The sequence below is a fragment of the Cydia splendana genome, chromosome Z (assembly GCF_910591565.1).
Source record: "Cydia splendana chromosome Z, ilCydSple1.2, whole genome shotgun sequence".
In the NCBI taxonomy this organism is placed as follows: domain Eukaryota; kingdom Metazoa; phylum Arthropoda; class Insecta; order Lepidoptera; family Tortricidae; genus Cydia; species Cydia splendana.
This window is the reverse complement of record NC_085987.1, coordinates 13634337-13653743: the sequence shown is the minus strand read 5'-3', so window position 1 is coordinate 13653743 and position 19407 is coordinate 13634337. Positions and strand designations below refer to the sequence as shown.

Here is a 19407-nt window from a genome sequence, read left to right as displayed (position 1 = left end):
TTTTGGTGGTGGGCAATGTTGGTATAGATGCCAAATTACCGGATTACTTTGCCCACCGCTAAAACTTTTGTGTATTTAGGCCTTTTTAGTTTAAATCTCAATAGACATAATCTATGCTTCATGTGTTATAGCTCAAACCCGGAAATATTTGTCAAAGGGTTCTCAATTTTTTCTACTTGCATTCATTATTTATCAATTTTTTGCCCGCCGAAATATACCCTATATTAGACAACTCGCTCAAACTCTAAATTCCCAAGTCAAGTTATGCACAAGTTTGGTATATAGTTTTGTCAGAAATATAACCTATTTTCTACTAAAAATAGCAGGGTGGCCATAACTATTATAATTTTTTCTACATTAACGAATTTGTTTAAAATTGTCGTTTTGGGCAAAGTTTCCCTGGAGGCAAAGTTGGCGCTAATGACGTAACATATAATTGCAGGTGACTGTACATAAATGTTTCGGTGATTTTGAGATTATTTTCCAGGTTAGTTTACTAACAATCAAGTTATGCAGATACCGATTTCGTGAACGTATAAGTAGTAAGGTACCGCTATTGTTTAGCGATACCGATTATTTTTGAAGGCAAAACTATACCGTTGAAATATAAAGATATTAAAATTACAGCAGGGACAACCATTTTTTATAGGTGTACCTTGTACCTAAACCATCATTGGCCGAGCGTTAGCAAAGGCCTCCGTTTCAGCTTGGGCAAAAATGCTTTTGTATGTTCTCCTTTGCAGATCACATTTCTCAACTGATTCTCGTGAAAATTTGTAAGCAGGTTCAATAGAACTATTCTGTTTCGCTTTATCCGCCAAAATGGAATTGCCACCCTGCTGAAACTTTATTTATTTAAATTCCTATTGAATGGATTTTGCACCTTATGAAAAACCGTATAGAGTAGTAAATAACATTTTACATCTGACTTAATGACATCTTGTTTTATTCGCTTTAATTGTACAAAACGCGTATCTCGACAAGCAATATTAGGTAGTAAAACAGTCAACAATCAAATTAATTAAATAGGTAAGTACGTCACGTGTGACATGAACAGACAAGGAAAGCAAGATTAAATGCATTGTTTCTCTTTCATCTTTCAATGAAACGCTTTTACCCTCAAAGGAGGCTAGTGGTCAATACTAAACTAAAAGTCCAATCTTAAAAAAACATGATGGGTCACTGACCTGTCCCAGTAAAGTGAGGTAGTGTGCGTGAAGTGCGCTTGTGTGTGAAATGGGGTAAATTGACAGAATCTGAAATTTTACCCACCGCTACCGTCGCCTTAATCAGTCAAGTTATATTTTTAATTAGCATTTTGAAACTTTGTAAGAAGATATGTTATTAAAACACAAGAAAACTAATTTCAGCGTTTTTGTAAATACATCCCCTAATGGGGTTAATAACGGGATGAAATTTTGTATGGGGTTAAAGTTTTATTTTAAGCTAGGAATTTGAAACTTTGTAATATGGTATTTTATTTGGATACAAGAAACTAACTTTAGCGTATTTTAAAGATTCATCCCCTAAATTGGCGAAAAAGGGGTTGAAGGTTTAAAGGGGTTGAGGGACTTGAAACTTCACCAGACGACACTTTATTACAACACAAGAAAACTGATTACTGCGTTTTTAAAAATTCATCCCCTAAGGTGGTGAAAATGGGGTAGAAAGTTTGTACCGGGAATGATTTTTAGGGTTCCGTACCCAAAGGGTAAAACGGGACCCTATTACTAAGACTTTGCTGTCGGTATGTCCGTCTGTCACCAGGCTGTATGTCACGAACCGTGATAGCTAAAGCTACAGTTGAAATTTTCACAGATGATATATTTATGTTGCCGCTATAACAACAAATACTAAAAACAGAATAAAATAAAGATTTAAGTGGGGCTCCCATACATCAAACGTGATTTTTGACCGAAGTTAAGCTACGTCGGGCGGGGTCAGTACTTGGATGGGTGACCGTTTTTATAGATAATGGTACCGGAACCCTTCGTGTGCGAGTCCGACTCGCACTTGGCCTGTTTTTTTTTTCCCAATGTAGGACTTTGAAGCTTCGTGGGAAGACACAATATTAGAAAGTAAAAAATAATATTTCAGAGATTTAGAAAATCATCCCCTAATACGGTTAAAAAAGGGGTTGAAAGTGTGTATCGAGAAATAAATCCACGCAAACGAAGTCGTGGGCAACAGCTAGTACACAAATAAACCGCCGTACGTAATCGGGATGCGAACCTGGAGCTTCCTGCTCCATTGGTAGGATTCCTAGTGTTACTACCGACTGAAGGCCATTATGAATGGTATAGTATTTATGGAATTTTGAAAGACGAAATCAGGGACTATGAGACTGTGTTGTGAGCTGCAAATAGTCTTTTATCTTTATCAGAAAATCTGGATTCCAAAGTAGCGCTGTAAAATAGCACTTTATATATGTATTTCACAAACGTGCGGTGGTGTTGCGAATTAGGTAATAATATAAGGTACCAGTCGAAGCCGAAAATGATTACAGGATGCAATCGTGTTACGACCGGGTCGACCGCAACTACACGAAATCTTGCAGTCCGTTTGTGGAGGTGCTTATTTTGCTAAATGTCTGGCTGCGGCAGTTAACCCTTTACCAGCCTGACATTTCAAAAATGACAAATGAATGTCAGTCTTACTCATCGAAAATAGAACACATGTTTGAAGTACCGTATGTGGGAATATTTATTTATATTTATTTATTTATTTATTTAAAATTTAAATCAGGCAACAAGGCCCATATTACAAATACCTTACAGACTAACATACATATATATATATTATAAACTTAAAAACTAAACACTATTTATGCGACAAAACGGCGTGGCTCCGTTGAATATATGTCCCTTAGACTGGTAAAGGGTTAAATCCACATAAACACACAAGGAAGAAATGAAGCAATAGCAACAATTTATAACTACATATACTAATACAGTAACGACAATTAATAAGTTCAGAGCCTAGAGGCCATCAGTTTTAACATTGACATAACGCTCACGTCTACGTAATTTACTTTCTGTACATCTCGCTTCCACTATTGCTCGCATATGCGAGTACGAGCGAGTAGACGTGCGCGCCGGTCGAAAAAAATCAGGCGGCGGCGCGCCACGAAAAAATCCACGGCGGCGGCGTAACGCCGGCGGCGTGGGATTTTTCAACTTTTCAACATTAAGACGTATAATGAAAAGTTATGCTTAACCCTTACGGGGCTACCCCACGCCAATGACCTTCGATCTGTATCCCTTAGTTTTCTAATGTTTTTTGTATCTTATTATATTAACAGCAAGGCTTTAAGCAATATAGTATCCCATATTTACTTCAAAGTTCATTGTCTTCGAGATATTTGGCATCTAAGTTGAACAATTTTAGGCTAAAAAACTGGTTTGCTGGCCATAACTTTTGTGTTAATTAGTTTAAAATTAAAACCCGGGACATCTTTTTCGAGACGTCAAAGACGAACCCAAATATGTAGATTTCGTACATGTAAGATCACCGCAAACTAGATACGAAAAAAGTGTTTTTTAGACAATGTTTAAAAAAATCATAAAAAATAAGTACTTATTAATTTTTTTCAAAATCCGGTGGACAAAACTGGAGATAAAAGATTGAAAAACCGATAACCGTTTGTCTTATAATTCTATCTGTAGTGCAAAAAAAGGAGATACGATTCAAAACTTGTCAAAAATCGATGAAAACCTCGGGTAGCCCCTCGACAAGAGAAAAATCTCAAAAAACTGTGTTAGTATAATTTTTTTGGTGTTATTATCTTATTATGTGGTTGTTTATTGTAGAAAAATCATGAAAAAAATATATTTATAATAGTTCCGAAAAAAACATACGTATGTTAAATATGTTGGATGTTGCCAGGTTCGGTGTAAATAAAAAGATACGCCGCATAATGAAAAGACGTCCAGTATTTTGGATACATACAGTACTTTATGTGCATAAGGTTTTTTTTTGTCAAATTCATGTTTTTAATAAATATAGAATAATTGCATTTTTAAAAATAAAAATAAAATAAAAATAAAAATCATTTATTTCGGACCACAAAAATCCATAACAGGTTAGTAAACATGTACATGCAGAGCTTGTAATTTAGACTATGTTAGTACTTAATTTATTAGATACCTATCTACCTACTACATTTTATCATAGGGAGCTAAGGAACGGTGCAGGTTCGACCAGTGCTGCATATAGCGACTATCGAACCTACCCGCTATCGCACTCAGGATACTGTTGCTACTGTCAAGCACTCTGCGACGCGTCGCGGTGTGGGGTTTTTAATTGCAAATACACTTACTGATAATGTCAACTTACGTTATGAATTAAAGTCAAACCTATTATTTTTATATTTTTCCAAAAACTTTATAGCTTGTAGGTGGTAAAATTTTACTGTCATTTATCAAACTTAGCGGGGTATCGTAGGAGGACTAGGAGGCAGTCTGAGCAATGGTTTTTACAATAATGCATGCAATTTTATCAATATTTTCGTAAGAAATTTCTCAAATGAAATCGGGTCTGTCTCTTGATGTCTTGATGAACGCACAGGAAAAAAAATCCGTTTGGTTCATTCGTTCTATCTATTTGGTTTTTATCTATTTGGTTCATTCGTTCATTACGTTGTAAACCGACAAGTAATGAATTTTTAAAACGTTTTGAAACACCTAACATACCTCTGTTTAATTTATTTACCATAAAAACTACCAGAAAATTTGATAATTTTACTCTTCGCATACTTGGCAATGTCCAACATACTGGACTTAGCAAAAGTGCCGTGTTATCGAGAACGGTTAAAACACTGGACATTATACTTTGTAAATGTGTTTTACCCATACATACAACACATTTTTATGTAAATCGTACTGCCACATAAGAAATAGTTAGTATTGTGTTGGTGCGACATAAAATTGTAGAAAATAAATTATACAATAACCAAAAAAAATCCGTACTAAATTATTGCCAAGTAAGTAAGTATTTTCATCAAAAATGTGAGAGTTACGTAGGAAGTGGCGCCCGCAATAATTTTCAACTATTTCTTATCGGTCTATAACCCATTACATATTTTAACGCTGCATAATACTGTCTTATAAAAAAATATTCGGCGCGAATTTTAGACTACCGGCGGCGGCGGCGGCGCGCTGACTCTCTATGGCGGCGGCGCGCCGCGGCGGCGCGCACGTCTACGAGCGAGATGCATAGAAAGTAAGTTACGTAAACGTGAGCGTTATGTCAATGTCAAAACTGGTGGTAGCCGTACAGGGGGCCGATTTTTGAAATTCGGGCGCTCGATTTCGTCACTCGAAAATCGGAGGAAAACAGCAAAATGCTAATTTTTGAAATACGAGCGATAGAATTGGGAATCGAGTGGTATTGACCACTCGTTTTCAATTCTATTAGTAGAATTTAAATGCCGGGTACTGGAGATATTATTGAACGAAATACACGAAATCGAGTGGTCGAAATTCAAAAATCGGCCCCCAGAAAACAAATATCAAATAAATAAGTCATAGTTATCAGATAATAAAACCATCTATATATTTAGTCATGTGTATGCAGCCTTGACGGGTCGCTTATTACACTTTGAAAAGAGTTTATCTAGGTACCTCATACATTTTATCTACTATAAGTATCTACTACCTACCTATATTCAACTTCAGAAAGCCTCTCAGTTACAAAGTATTCCTTTGCCATTCTTCTTATTCACGCGTCAGACACCTCATAAGTATGGGTCGAGGAAGTCCTCGACATAACGATACGAGTGACTGCTGGATAAATTTGCCCACATTAACGGCATATATTACGCAAGTGAATGTTTTACTTGTAAATGACCGGCATGCAAAGGAAATGTTGCCCCCACTAGGAAACCTAACAAATAAAATCCAATATGATTTTATTTTTGGCACGGTACCTATTGGTACCTAATGTAGAAAATAAACGTCAGTTATACAAAATTACCTTAGTGAATAAATCGCAGGAGACGGTGTGGAAAACCTTTCCGAACATGCAAATATCTTTCCCAACATCCAAATCCTTCCAATGCCAAAATTCGCCGAGATGATTTTTAGGTATTTTGCCGCGTTTTATCATCCTTCCTTGCCACAAACCCGAATTCTGGAACAAGAAATTATCATGCTTAAGAAATTGGCATTAATAATGTTTAACTATTTCTTACGCAATTCTTTAGTTTATGCCGGCTGAGAAATGATCCACGAAACGGATTGAAACATTACGTGAGTTATATAACTCATTTCCCCATAATTTCTAGAATCAATGTTATGTGTATTACCTACCTATAATAATTGAAAAGGCAAAATGGAATACGAGTAACGATCTAGATAGAACTCGAAGCTCCGGGCATTTATTTCTACCACTTGCCGACCACTGGCGTTAAACAAACCAATATAAAGTTAGGCATCCACCAGACCTGTGTGAGGTATCGGAGCTTTGTAAGGATTAAAAGCGAAGCAAAGGTGTACAACAATGTGAGCGTTAGCGCCAGATATGGGCGAGGTAATTAAGCGAAGCACGAATATAATATAGCCAAGTTGTGAAACTGTGTGAAGATGAATGGTACCTAGAGGATAGAAAAGTCCTCGATGGCCAGAGCTGGATCAGTAGATCCGGCTTGGCATCGTTCATCGCTTGTTCATAGCTCGCACGGATTTCTTATTTCTTATGGTCTCCGCTAAGCCCATTGTGACCTGACTTGCACTGATCGAGGCTAGGAATATTAAAAGAATTCGTATTGGATAAGTTTTCACTCGCACAGGTGTTCAGATATTGAGGCCAGAATGACGGTTTGTGTCCATTGGTCGGTTACTGATGGTAATACAACGCCTGCGAGTGGGCATGGCGCGGCGCACAAAGACTAGAAGCTCGCATTCAGACGCAGACAAATGCGAGCTCATTTGTGAACGAAGCTTTTACTTACAAACCTGATGTTCTGGCTCCGTTGTATCGCATCATATATATTAATTACGTATGTCACATAGTAAACTGAGAAAGCTACTATACAACATCACACGTGGGGTGTGTAACGTGGTGCACGCGTCTTACTAAGTATCGGATTAAAGGTAGGTACATGATGTAGGTACACAGGCAGTCGATGTCAAAGATATGTTTACACTTTTTCACTTTACTTTTTTGCATTACGGCGAAAAATTTAAGCATATCTTTGACGTCGCCTGTACGTATAAACTAGTACATGTACTTTCTGCATCAACGATATCATTGATATGTTCACTGGTGCTCCATTACGACACCCTCTGCTATAATTAGTACATTACGTAATTACGTCGAAAATTTAAAGTGTACAATACACATACGAATAGGTAATTCGCAACAAGTTGCGAACTTCCTATTTTTCGCACTTGTATCATAAATAACTATTGACAATTCATAGTTCGGCAGTTAAAGCATGAAGCGATATCGTAATAAATAATTTAATAACCAGTATGAATATATTTTTACATTTGATCGCCATTTTACAGGCTGTCGTATTCAGTAGGGATCAAACAATTAGCGATATTGACCCTTATAGACCGGGAGACAGTGACACATTTTACTGGGTCATTTGTACCAGTATGGCGGTTCGTCAGCGGTCTAAGTACGTAATGAAGGAAAGAAAAATGATGGTCATAGCGCTGGTACCGGCGGCCCAATCGCGTGGGCGTTAGTCGAACGTGTCGGATAAAATACGAGTGTCGAACGATTTGTTCCACAAAAATCCTCGTATTTTCCGATAGTCCATAAAAAAGAAGTAGGCGGTAGCGTAATGCCATACTTCTCCGGTGTGACTTACAGCACGCCATACTGAGGCGAACACATTAATTAAAAAAAAACAATTCAACCATTTGTGCCAAGCTAATTTTTGCACAGGTGATCATCGTCGAGCAGCCATTCATGGACATCACCATGCCATACTCTTCGGACGGTTCCAAATGGCCGCCATACCGCCGCAACGGAGTTAATTTTTTTTGCTAAACGATTTTTACCAGTATTGCATTTAAATTTATGGAAAGTATTTGATAAAATGTGACCGTTATTATAATTGCCATACTTATAGTAGGGGGAAAAAGAGCTGCCATACTTGAAAAACTTATTTAATCGACACGTTTCAAAAATACGACTATACAATACGTAAAATAATTTTTTACAGCATGGCATCATCATATTCTGTTTGTTTGGATACAATTATACCTAAAAAAAATTATTCCAGATTATAACTACGGGGCGGACGACTGTGAGACTTAAGCCAAGACTTAAAAAATAAATTTTTGTTGACGATTTGTACCAGTATGGCATTTGGATTTTTGGAAATTATATGATGCAATGTGACCATTATTATATTTGCCATACTTCTAATAGGGGGAAAAAGGGGCACCATACTTGAAATAAAATAAAAATATTGTACACATTTGCTACCTCCTACAGGTATGGCATTATGAGATTTCCATTTATGATCACACAGAAAGTGTTGAAAAAAAATTTGCAGCGGTATGGCGGCCATTTGGAACCACCCGAAAAGTGATGGAATGGTGATGGAATGGTGATGTCCATGAATGGCTGCTCGACGATGATCACCTGTGCAAAAATTAGCTTGGCACAAACGGTTGAATTGTTTTTTTTTAATTAATGTGTTCGCCTCAGTATGGCAGGCTGTAAGTCACACCGGAGAAGTATGGCATTACGCTACCGTTTACTTCTTTTTTATGGACTATCGGAAAATACGTGGATTTTTGTGGAACAAATCGCTCGACACTTGTATTTTATCCGACACGTTCGACTAACGCCCACGCGATTGGGCCGCCGGTACCAGCGCTATGACCATCATTTTTCTTTCCTTCATTACGTACTTAGACCCCTGACGAACCGCCATACTGGTACAAATGACCCAGTAAAATGTGTCACTGTCTCCCGGTCTATTAAGAATGTTCAGTGAATTTATGCTAAATATGATGCTACTTGCATATGCACAGATGTGCCCCTATTTATTTAAGTAGTTGACTAAAAGACCCTTGCTTGATGGTCTATAAATATGTCGCTGAACGTAAACTATCCACGTACCAGTATATACCTACATATATCGATCTACCTACCTACTGATTAGTTCAGCGAAACTGACCGAATCCATTATGCGTTCTATATTTAGTTGGGTAGATTGCCCTATATTCCGCGGCCGGGTTGACCACAGGATACGCGATGATTATAAATATGTGTTATATGTATATAATAGAAAATATAGTACTACATACTTCGTACAACCTACCACGTTTTACTAGTCAAATTCAATCCCACGACTATCGTTAGTTTGAATGTTTAAGTAGGTACTCGGGTTAACCACTCAGTTGTTGCTGCTATTTGTGGAACTTTTAGGTATTGCGAATGTACCAAAACAACATGCGCATTATAGAAAAACCATCAACGTTTGGATAAAGTAAAATAAAATACAAAATAGAATTGCTTCATAAATACTGCACCTATTTTAATTAATTATTTAGAATTTAGTGAACGGCGTATTTCAGTTGCGCAATAATCTAAGTAGGTACACTATATATAGGTACTGCTAGTAGTGCTGGTGGTCGAATCTGATTTAATAATTTACGACTTTGCCCACCACAATTCTACCCATAGTCTAATAAAACATGGCCTTCTCTTCCCAGAGTGACACAAGCCTACGTCATAATAACATTGCCACTTTATATAGCGCTATCGCATATTATCATATAGCGCTGTCGCATGATGACGTAGGCTTGTGTCAGTCACGTGGTCGGAAGAAGGGCGGAGTATATTATTATAAGGTCACTGTGGGCAAGACTGGCATACTTTTTTTTTTTACTTTGGAGTAGTTTGGAGTGATCTAATTCCGTTAATTATTCACCTACGTTACCGCTTGTAATCGCATACGATGAAGAATTTAATAATTAATAGTTTAGTTTTAGTGACAGACCATTTCAAACACAAATTAAGCAAAATAAATAGTATTTTTTTAAATTAAAAAAAAAATATTCGGCGAGAAGACGGACTTCCCGTACAGTTTAAGGGAAGACCGTCTAGTTATGATATCAGCCAATCTATGGATGCGTATATGTTCGTAGTCAAATGGCTAAAAAGAACAAATCAAGACAATGAAAAGTGTACTTTAAACTTGTCAATATAAGGTTTAGATTCGAAATAAACACCATTTTTCTAATACAAAGGCAAGTCCGGCATGTTTTCGTACATTCGCAATACCTAAAAGTTCCACAAATAGCAGCAACAACTGAGTGGTTAACCCGAGTACCTACCTACTCAAACATTCAAACTAACGATAGTCGTGGGATTGAATTTGACTAGTAAAACGTGGTAGGTTGTACGAAGTATGTAGTACTATATTTTCTATTATATACATATAACACATATTTATAATCATCGCGTATCCTGTGGTCAACCCGGCCGCGGAATATAGGCATATATTACGAAAATGGGGTGGTAAAACTTTTTTGGCAAATAATTACACGTAATTATTTTTTTGATTTCCGAAATAAAAGATCAATAGTAATTTTAAAATGAATTTTAATCGTTTCTTTTAATTTACTGAGATCAAAATTTAATAAAGTAACATCATGCGCAAAGTCAGGAGGATTTGTTGATACCTTATCAAATCGTTATAATATTAAGGTCGCAAAAACAGTTGGTAATCTCTGATTTAACGAAAGTCCGAAAATATGACGGACTTGCCTTGTACATAATAGACGGACTTTCCAACTTAGTCGCACTATAACTTCGAGTTCAAAACATGAAATGACTTGTTTAGGCGGATTGCTCTGAAGTTGGTTGTCACAGCGCCATCTGTTTTACAGTGACGGAACCAGCGCGAACAACTGGTTAATCGACTGGACTCCAAAGCGGCATACGCCTTCAAAATCAAAAGTTATAACGTGTTGACGGACTTGCCTTGTAGACGGTCTTGGCCACAGTGACCTTACCATGATTCTACCCTAAAGCGCGCGGTTGTTTTATGCGATAAACGCTGCGTTTAGAGGAAAGGGGACGATCTATTCTCCATACAAAAGTAGTCCTCATTTTCCTCCCTGGATATTGACATTATGGAAAATATTTTTACAGAATATTATGTAACAAAATTACGACTTTGCCTATATAACTTTAGAGATCAAATATTACACTTAATGGACCTAGGACCTATATTATAATACGATGCAACTTTGCCATACGTATTCTAGATTATATTATTATACAGTGAAACCTGGATAATTGCAATCTCAAGGGACCGGCAATTTTTTGTCAATTAACCAGGTTTTTCATTTAAGCAGGTCGTGCCAATTAACGAGGTTTAAATAATCGTTGTTTCAATTATAGAGGTTTTCATTAATAGAGGTTGCGTTCTGACAATTTTTTTTATGGAGGTGCCAATAACCGTTGAAAGTAGATTTACAAGCTTACGTTCTGGGTTTCTGGTCAATATATTACATATAAGACTTGCACTTTTACACTACTTTAGTTTCTTATAATCGTTTGGGTTTTAAATATTTTCCCTTGAATTGTAGAAGAAAGTTTTATGGGAATGTATGTATGTGTGTAAAAAGCATAATATGTTTTTAATTTAATCAAAACTATTTCACCTACTACCTACAGGCTGTGATAGATGGGTATCTATAAATAAAATGAATTCTGGTAATATTTAAAGTACTTAACAAAATTATCATTGCTATAAAAATATTGTTTCCGATCGCTTCATTATTTCAATTACAGAGGTAATAAGTAAGACTCGTTTCAATAATAGAGGTAATAAGAAGAGCTAAAATAACGGTTTTTTTAGCGCAGTTTCAATTATAGAGGTCTAAGTTGCGTTGAGGTCAATTATAGAGGCAAAATTAAGAAAAGCACTAAAATCTAAATTGCAATTATAGAGGTTCCAAAATTTCAATTATAGAGGCCTCTTGGTCTCAAGGGACCGGGACCGGACGTTTGGTTGCAATTATAGAGGTTTTCCATTTATCCAGGTGCCAATTAACCAGGTTTCACTGTATAGTCTTTAAAAGTAAAGTTGATAATATTAAAATTAAGAAAATGTATGCAAATGTTGGGCAATCTCGAATTTTGTACATTTTTTGGCCCAAACAAGTGGGCCAGGCAAGATCCAGTTTCTATTTTACAGTAGTTTGCTCATTCACGCAAAGAAAATATGCCAACGTGTCAGACCCACACAGATAAGTAATTAATACAATATGGAACAATAAAAAATTGAAAGATCGCAAAGAGCGGGCAATGTCATAATGTTTTACCGTACTGTTTATCTATGAATAAGTCATGAAATTTAAATTTTACATTTAGATCTATTTAATACAAAATTACGAGTACGTCCTCGACGGAAGCATAATTGCGCTCTGTGCGACGGTTTTACATTTTATATTAGTATGTAGGTATACTGTATTTGTTATTTTTATTACAAGCTTATAATTGTTAATTCTGCGTTAGATTTCGAGTAGAGCCTGCGCACTAGAACTAGCACGCCACAGCACGGACGGCGCGCGGCCCGCTTCGGAAGGATGCAGACGGTCCTCATAATGGGATTGTCGCTCATTTGCCGAGAATATTCCATTACCTACCGCTTAGCTCCCCATTCATCATATTGTTAAAGTATCAGTTCGCATAACAATAACTCCTTATATCACACAAATTAATCATAATCCGTCTTTTTTGTCAGACAAATGCGTAATTGTCACACGAGATATGAGGTTTATGAAGCGTTACAGACACTTATTACGAATGATACACATCCGGGATGGATACATTCCAGTTGAACCTCGGTTTTTAACAAGCTTTTATTAGGTCGACCTGTATGTAAGTAACTATGTAATGAAATCTAAGGTAACTAATTTAACCATCTTCCAAGGATCGTAGCGTCATGAAAATTGGCAGCTGTATGTAGTTCTGATGACAATACAATAATACTCGTATGGTACTGTCGAACTGATCTGATGATGGAGACAGGAGGTGGCCATAGGAACTCTGTGATGAAGCAACGCAACCTAATTGTGTTAGGGGTTTTTAGAATTGTCTCGATGAGTATTAGTTGTCTGTCGTAAGAAAAGTACAGTCAGCGATAAAAGCTTGTACCAAAAATGAATTTTTGCTAAAAACTTATTTACAAATCAAAAAAAGAATATTAAGAAGGTTTCGTTTAAGGAAAATTGTAACTATAAAAAATAGCTACGTTACAATTTATCAGTGTACTGAACTCTTTTGAGGCTCTTATTTCGTACACAAAACTAAATGTTTTCATTGCAATGTTGGCACCGAGTTCGCCAATGGTCATTAAATTGTTACTCCTGCCTATTTTTCCCTGTTGATATAGACGTGAAATTGACAGAAAGGGCTAAAACGGTGGCCATAATTAACATATATATACGAGTATATATCTATCTATATATAACACAATTCGCCCGTTGCCCTGGCATGGAATAGTAGCATGTCGAAGTGAAACATTATCTTTAAATTTCCTTCGCTTCAGGCAGTATTTTACTGTTAGGGTCTGTTACACCGCAAAATTTCAACAAATCAGAGCGGGTTGGTGAAAATTTAATAAACGCTGGCACGGTTTACGTTTGATTATTTATTCACGCCGTCAATCACTTGGCGTCGGGCAGATAAACCCGCGGCGGAAATGTAGCGGTACTCGTCCGGCAAAGCTAACCTAGCCGTGGCCAATTACCCAGGTCATTATATAATGTATATGAATGGGCCATTTAGCAGGATTAGGGGAAATCTCGTTTTAGGAAAATACGCCACCCGAAAAGATTCGTTTAGAAAAACAATTTGGAAAATGTGTGAGATCTTACTTTATTTTCCACCGGCTTCCATAAGGAGGAGCTTCTTCTTAATATCGATCTGGTGAAGATATTTGTCTTCAAAAGCTTAATATCTACGTTGGTGGATTTTTTTATGTTATTTTAATACTACCCCTCCCATATTCTCTTCTTACCCATATTCTTTTTGTACCTTTATGTGAAAATGTCTTGCCTCGAATGCCTCGAAATTTCGAATTTATAGCACTCGCCATCCACGTAACCTATGTTTAGAAAAAAATAGCCAGCCAGTAAAATAAAAATATTGACGCTGATTGACCCTATTTTTATTAAGGATACTGGGCAGATATATATACCTACATATATACCACTTCGAGACTGAGGGTGTTATCACACTAAGTCCGTGAGTCGTTCACCTTAATGCGGTCGTCGAATCAAAGTACCTTACTAGTAGTGCGCCCCGAACTGAGAACTCGCGGTTTGCCAAGAATTATATAGAGCGATTGACTTTGTTGCACCTACTTACTTGTATAGTTCGACATAAAATTGTAGAAAATAATTTTCAAGAAAAAAAACCGACTTCTATGGGGGCCGGTGAAAGATTATTGTACATATAGATGGTGCACTATGTAGAAAAAATCAAAATCAAAATCAAAATATACTTTATTCATGTAGGCCTAGCAACAAGCTCTTATGAATCGTAATTAATCTTAATCTAATTATCAGAGCAATTTATTGATGTTAATATTATTCCATAATAAAATTGGATTATTATACATATAAAATTTAACACTAAGAATTTCACAAAAGGATCGTCAAACATTAAAAAGATTTTATAAAAAAATACTAGTCTAGAATTTCTAGAATAAAATCTAAATGTCAAAAAAAAGCATAAGCAACAAAAGAAGTAGATAGTATTACATCGGAATATCCATTTCCTCATCAATAATCAAATATACCTAATAAATAAAAGGAGGTAAAACCACCCACTTTTCTAGTAGGTAGCATTTGGTTTCTGTAAGGGTCGCAGTTTTAGCCTCATGAACCCACTTCTCTGATAGCAGTTCGGTTCTGTGAGGATTGCAGTTCGAACCTAACCTAACCCACTTTTTTTCGGTTCTGTGAGAATCGCAGTTCATACCTAACCTAACCCACTTAACAGCGCGTGCGGTGCGGTGTACGGGGATTTGAGCGGGAGGGGCCAGTAAGTTTGGCATCATTATACTTTATACCTACATTTTATGGTAGGTAATCAATGTAATCATAGTGGTTAATTTAGCTTAGGTATCAGTGGTCGGGTCAAGGTCCGAGTCCGGGTCCAGGACCAGGTCCAGGTCGAGGTCCAGGTCTAGGTCCTGGTCCAGGTCCAAGTCCAGGTCCAAGTCCGGGTCCAGGTCCGGGTTCAGGTCCAGATAAGAGCCCGGATCCGGGTCAGGTCTGGCTCCAGGGCCAGCTCCGTCAAAATTGAAATTCGAAATCGCCAAACGTGTAGTCATTGAAGAGTTCTGTTCTGATCATCATCAGCAGTTCCACTTCATCAAATGCGACAGTTTTTAATGTAAATTCTTGATTTTCTGATGAAAATACACAAATCTCTATATGCATGCCTTTAAGATTTGAAGAGTTCCCTCGTTTCCTCATGGTTACCATCATCAGACCTCGAGCTTGACAAAAATGTGGCTTAAAAACTTAACTTGCTTAACAAACATAAGGAAGAGGACAAATCGCCAAACGTGAACTATGCGTCGTTGAAGAGTTCCATTCTGATCATCATCAGCAGTTCCACTTCATCAAATGCGACAGTTTTTAATGAAAATGCTTGATATTCTGATGAAAATACAAAAATCTCTATACGCATGCCTTTAAGATTTGAGGAGTTCCATCGATTCCTCGTGGATCCCATCATCAGAACTCGAGCTTGACAAAAATGTGGCGTAAAAACTTAACTTGCTTAACAAACATAACGAAGAGGACTAATCGCCAAACGTGAACTATGCTTCGTTGAAGAGTTCCGTTCTGATCATCATCAGCAGTTCCACTTCATCAAATGTCACTTTTTTTAATGTATATGCTTGATTTGTTGATAAAACACATAAATCACTATAATGTATGCCTTTAAGATTTGAGGAGTTCCCTCGATTCCTCATGGATCCCATCATCAGAACTGGGTTTTGACAAAAACGGGACCAATTTTACATACAATCAAAAAAATAATTTTCAAAATCGGTGATATGGAGTAACAAACATATAAAAAAATCACAATCGAATCTCCTCCTTTTGAGATTTGGAAGTCGGTTTTAATAAATGAGGGCACGACTTTCTACGTAGCTGTCACATTTTTGACGTAAAATGCTTACAGATGGCAACAATTTATACTCTGTCAAGCCATTACCGTCAGTAGAAAAAAAGGCTAAAAAATGTAGGCGCGAAGGGTTATCGTCCCATAGAAATTTAAATATCGCTCCTTTTTCTACTGACAACCTTGTTTGACCGACTCTAGTAAGGAAATTTTAGAGTTCCATTTTATTTTATTTCTACTATTTTATGTCCCACTATAGGCGTCAATGAATCAAAAATCGCGTGGATATATTACAAGGTCTGTGGAGCCCTTAACTGATACTGTATCTGTGGTAAGCCGAAATATTTCCTGTCAAATGTCAAATACCTATATTATGTTTATTTTTATCTTGCTAATTATTTCAAAACGGTAAATATAAAAACGATATTGTAAAAGTGCAAGCCGAGCACTTTCATTTGATACCAAACTCGACCATACTTTCTTGCAAAAAGATGACCAGAATAGCAAGACCCTCACAAATAGCTTTTTAGCCTTCTAAGCTCTTCTAGCTCAATAACCCCTTGATCGAGCCTGATCATAATTTAATGACTAAAATATAATGCCCTCAACCACACGTTTACCCAATTTCATTTAGATTAGAACAAATTTACTTAAGTTCTTGAGTATCAAACTATCCTCTGATAGTTCAGCTTAAAAACATCGAAATGCCGGGACGTGCCCCTAGCCAGCCACGTGTCCCAAATCGAAAGTAAGTACTTCGTTCGCTTCGCTCGCTCGTTCGATAAAAGTGCTATTACAAATGGTCGTGCGCACGAGTTCGATTAGTTCTAATCAAAGTATGGGGTTGCCAGGTAATTGATATTATTTGATTTGACGAACTACCTAATGTAACTGAACCCAGATTTCTAGGCAACCAACATTGTTTTCATGTAGCGAACGACTCAGTATGAAAGCATCATGTAACATAAAAAACATAAATAATTAGCCTTCGTTAAAAAGTTGTTATTATATAGGGAGGTTTGCAAATACAGAACTTCAAAAAAGTTACCTTGACGCGCGGCTCCATGACTGTAATGGTATCGTCTTCGATAAAGTATATGATGTTGACGACTCGCACTCGAAAGGCCTCGTTGGGGTTCTCGTAGACGGGCTGCTTGAAGAAGGCGGTGAAGTTCAAGCAGCGCTTGTCATAGTGCACCCAGTGCGGCACCACGGCCGGCAGCGCGGGCTGCTTCACTCTCCCGTACGTCAGCGACGGATCGTAGCTGAGGGCATGAACGACAGATCACATGCGCGTGAGAACCACTACATTTAACTCTATACATTAGAAAGGTATAGTAGAAATTCCAAAGTCTTCACAATAAAACGACATTATTGTTATGGTACATATTTGTCACATAGCTTGCGTACGGTGATACTAATAGCTGTCATCCTCATATAATTTTACCTTATGAACGCCACAGACGGCAATTGACGTCAACGCCAAATCGTGACACCGACGCCAAAAACGGCATTTGACGTCGATCGTTTTTTGATGAAAATCTACTGAAAAACACCCCACTTTTAGGTTGGCATTATTTATTCACAAAACTAAATTTTACCCCCGTGGCGTCAGTGGCACGGCAAATGGATTCGCCGTTTGGCGTTCAAAAGGTTAAAGCCTTTTAAAATGCGTTTTAAATTGTATTGAGATGACAGCTACCACCGTACCTACCCAAGCTTTGAAAAATACTATAAGTACCTTAATGAAACAGTCGAAATCCGAATACATAGGGATTTTGCGTTGACGTGGGATTTGCCTCTGTTTCGTGAGTGTTGTATAGCAACAATCAAATGAAAACGAGCAAGCATATTAACAAGATACCTACATAAACACGAGACTAGTATAAAACGTGTCAGACTAGTGTCAGACGTATCAAAGATTAGACCCGCACACCAAAATTTAAGACACTTAAGACGGAGTGCAGTCGTCGCGAGCACCTAAGCCTGAGGAAGGACCCCAGATGGATTCGGAACATGTCGCCAATAGCGACGAATAATTCACGTGAGTGTAACCGTTATTACACATTACAAAGGTAGGGGAAGACCCCTTGTATATTCCACAATATGAGTACCTAGCCCAAACACTCTTTATAAATTTGATCCTCTTTGGTAGCGGATAATAATCACTTAGCGATATCCGATGGGTTTCGGTATTACAAAAATAAGGAAACATATTCTAAATATGTTGTCGGAACTTGAAGCTATTTAGAAGATTGTGATTGATTGCACTCATCGGAAAATATTTTAAATAGGTATCTAAATATCTGGCTGATCGATATGTAGAGAATAAAAAAATATGTTTTTACTTGCATGTTATTTCATTCATTATTCGTTCCATTCACCTTTCTCTAAATTGCACCCTGTCACCATCTCTTACTTTACCGGTACCGGTACGTATTGGAAAATATTAAGATTCTGATCAAATGGCGCGGTTTACGTAGCACTTGTGTCAATGTTTGTTTTGATAGCACGGCACGACTCGTCGAACTTGCTCCAAGCAGTTAAATTTGATTTGAAATTGTATTTCAATTTCAACTTGCGAGACAAACATTCAGCCTCAGCTAGCCAGTGAAGCGCACGAATGACACGATCCAATTCCGGCCCAGAGGTTAATTCTTGTTCTTGGTCAAAGGCTTTGTTTGAGTTGGCAGTTTGGACATAAAGCTTCATGATTCATGACTCCATTAAGAGTTGCAAAGCAAGTGGACAACTTAATTTAATAAAATCCCTTTGGTTTTATTGCATCTAAATATCATAACGCCATTGTTTTTATTTAGGTATCCTAAATTTAAAAGCAACTTAGTCCCAAAATGCCTAAATGTGAAATTGATTCCTTCTTAAAATGGCCTAATATTAAAATGGAGCGCAGCATACTTGGAGTAAAACGGATTAACCGAATCCGTAACTCTACGCTGCGCTCAAAAACGCACATTACTGATGGTGGAACTAAGACCGCCAAGCAGAAATGGGACTGATGGGCCGGCCATGTCTGCCGCATGCACCTACAGAGGTGGGCCAAAATAACCACGGTAGGGGTGCCGCAAGACGGGCGAGGATCTGGTAGGCCCAGACGGAGATGGCGGGATGACCTGGACGCATATCTTAACGACGGAGATTGCTCAAAACCGAGACCTTTGCCCAGTAGTGGGACACCGTATCTTAGTCTTATATAAATAAATAAAATTAAAATGGCTTTTATTCAAATGATGTTTCATCAAATGACGAATTTCCTATGAAACT

At 37.4% G+C, this 19407-nt stretch overlaps 3 protein-coding genes across 3 annotated transcripts in view; 1 reads left to right on the top strand and 2 right to left on the bottom strand.

The window, feature by feature from the left end:
* The window catches only part of LOC134804458 (uncharacterized), a 182915-nt gene that overhangs the window by 2666 nt on the left and 160842 nt on the right, over positions 1-19407 (top strand). The gene's annotated exons all lie outside the window — the stretch shown is intronic.
* The window catches only part of LOC134804475 (uncharacterized), a 60785-nt gene that overhangs the window by 35809 nt on the left and 5569 nt on the right, over positions 1-19407 (bottom strand). The window lies entirely within an intron of this gene.
* The window catches only part of LOC134804455 (EF-hand domain-containing protein 1-like), a 68753-nt gene that overhangs the window by 46446 nt on the left and 2900 nt on the right, over positions 1-19407 (bottom strand). The window contains exons 3-4 of the mRNA XM_063777496.1: positions 17174-17390; positions 5974-6129 (exon numbers count right to left, since the gene is read on the bottom strand). Of these exons, the coding sequence (XP_063633566.1) occupies positions 5974-6129; positions 17174-17390 (373 nt within the window). The remainder of the gene's footprint in view (positions 1-5973; positions 6130-17173; positions 17391-19407) is intronic.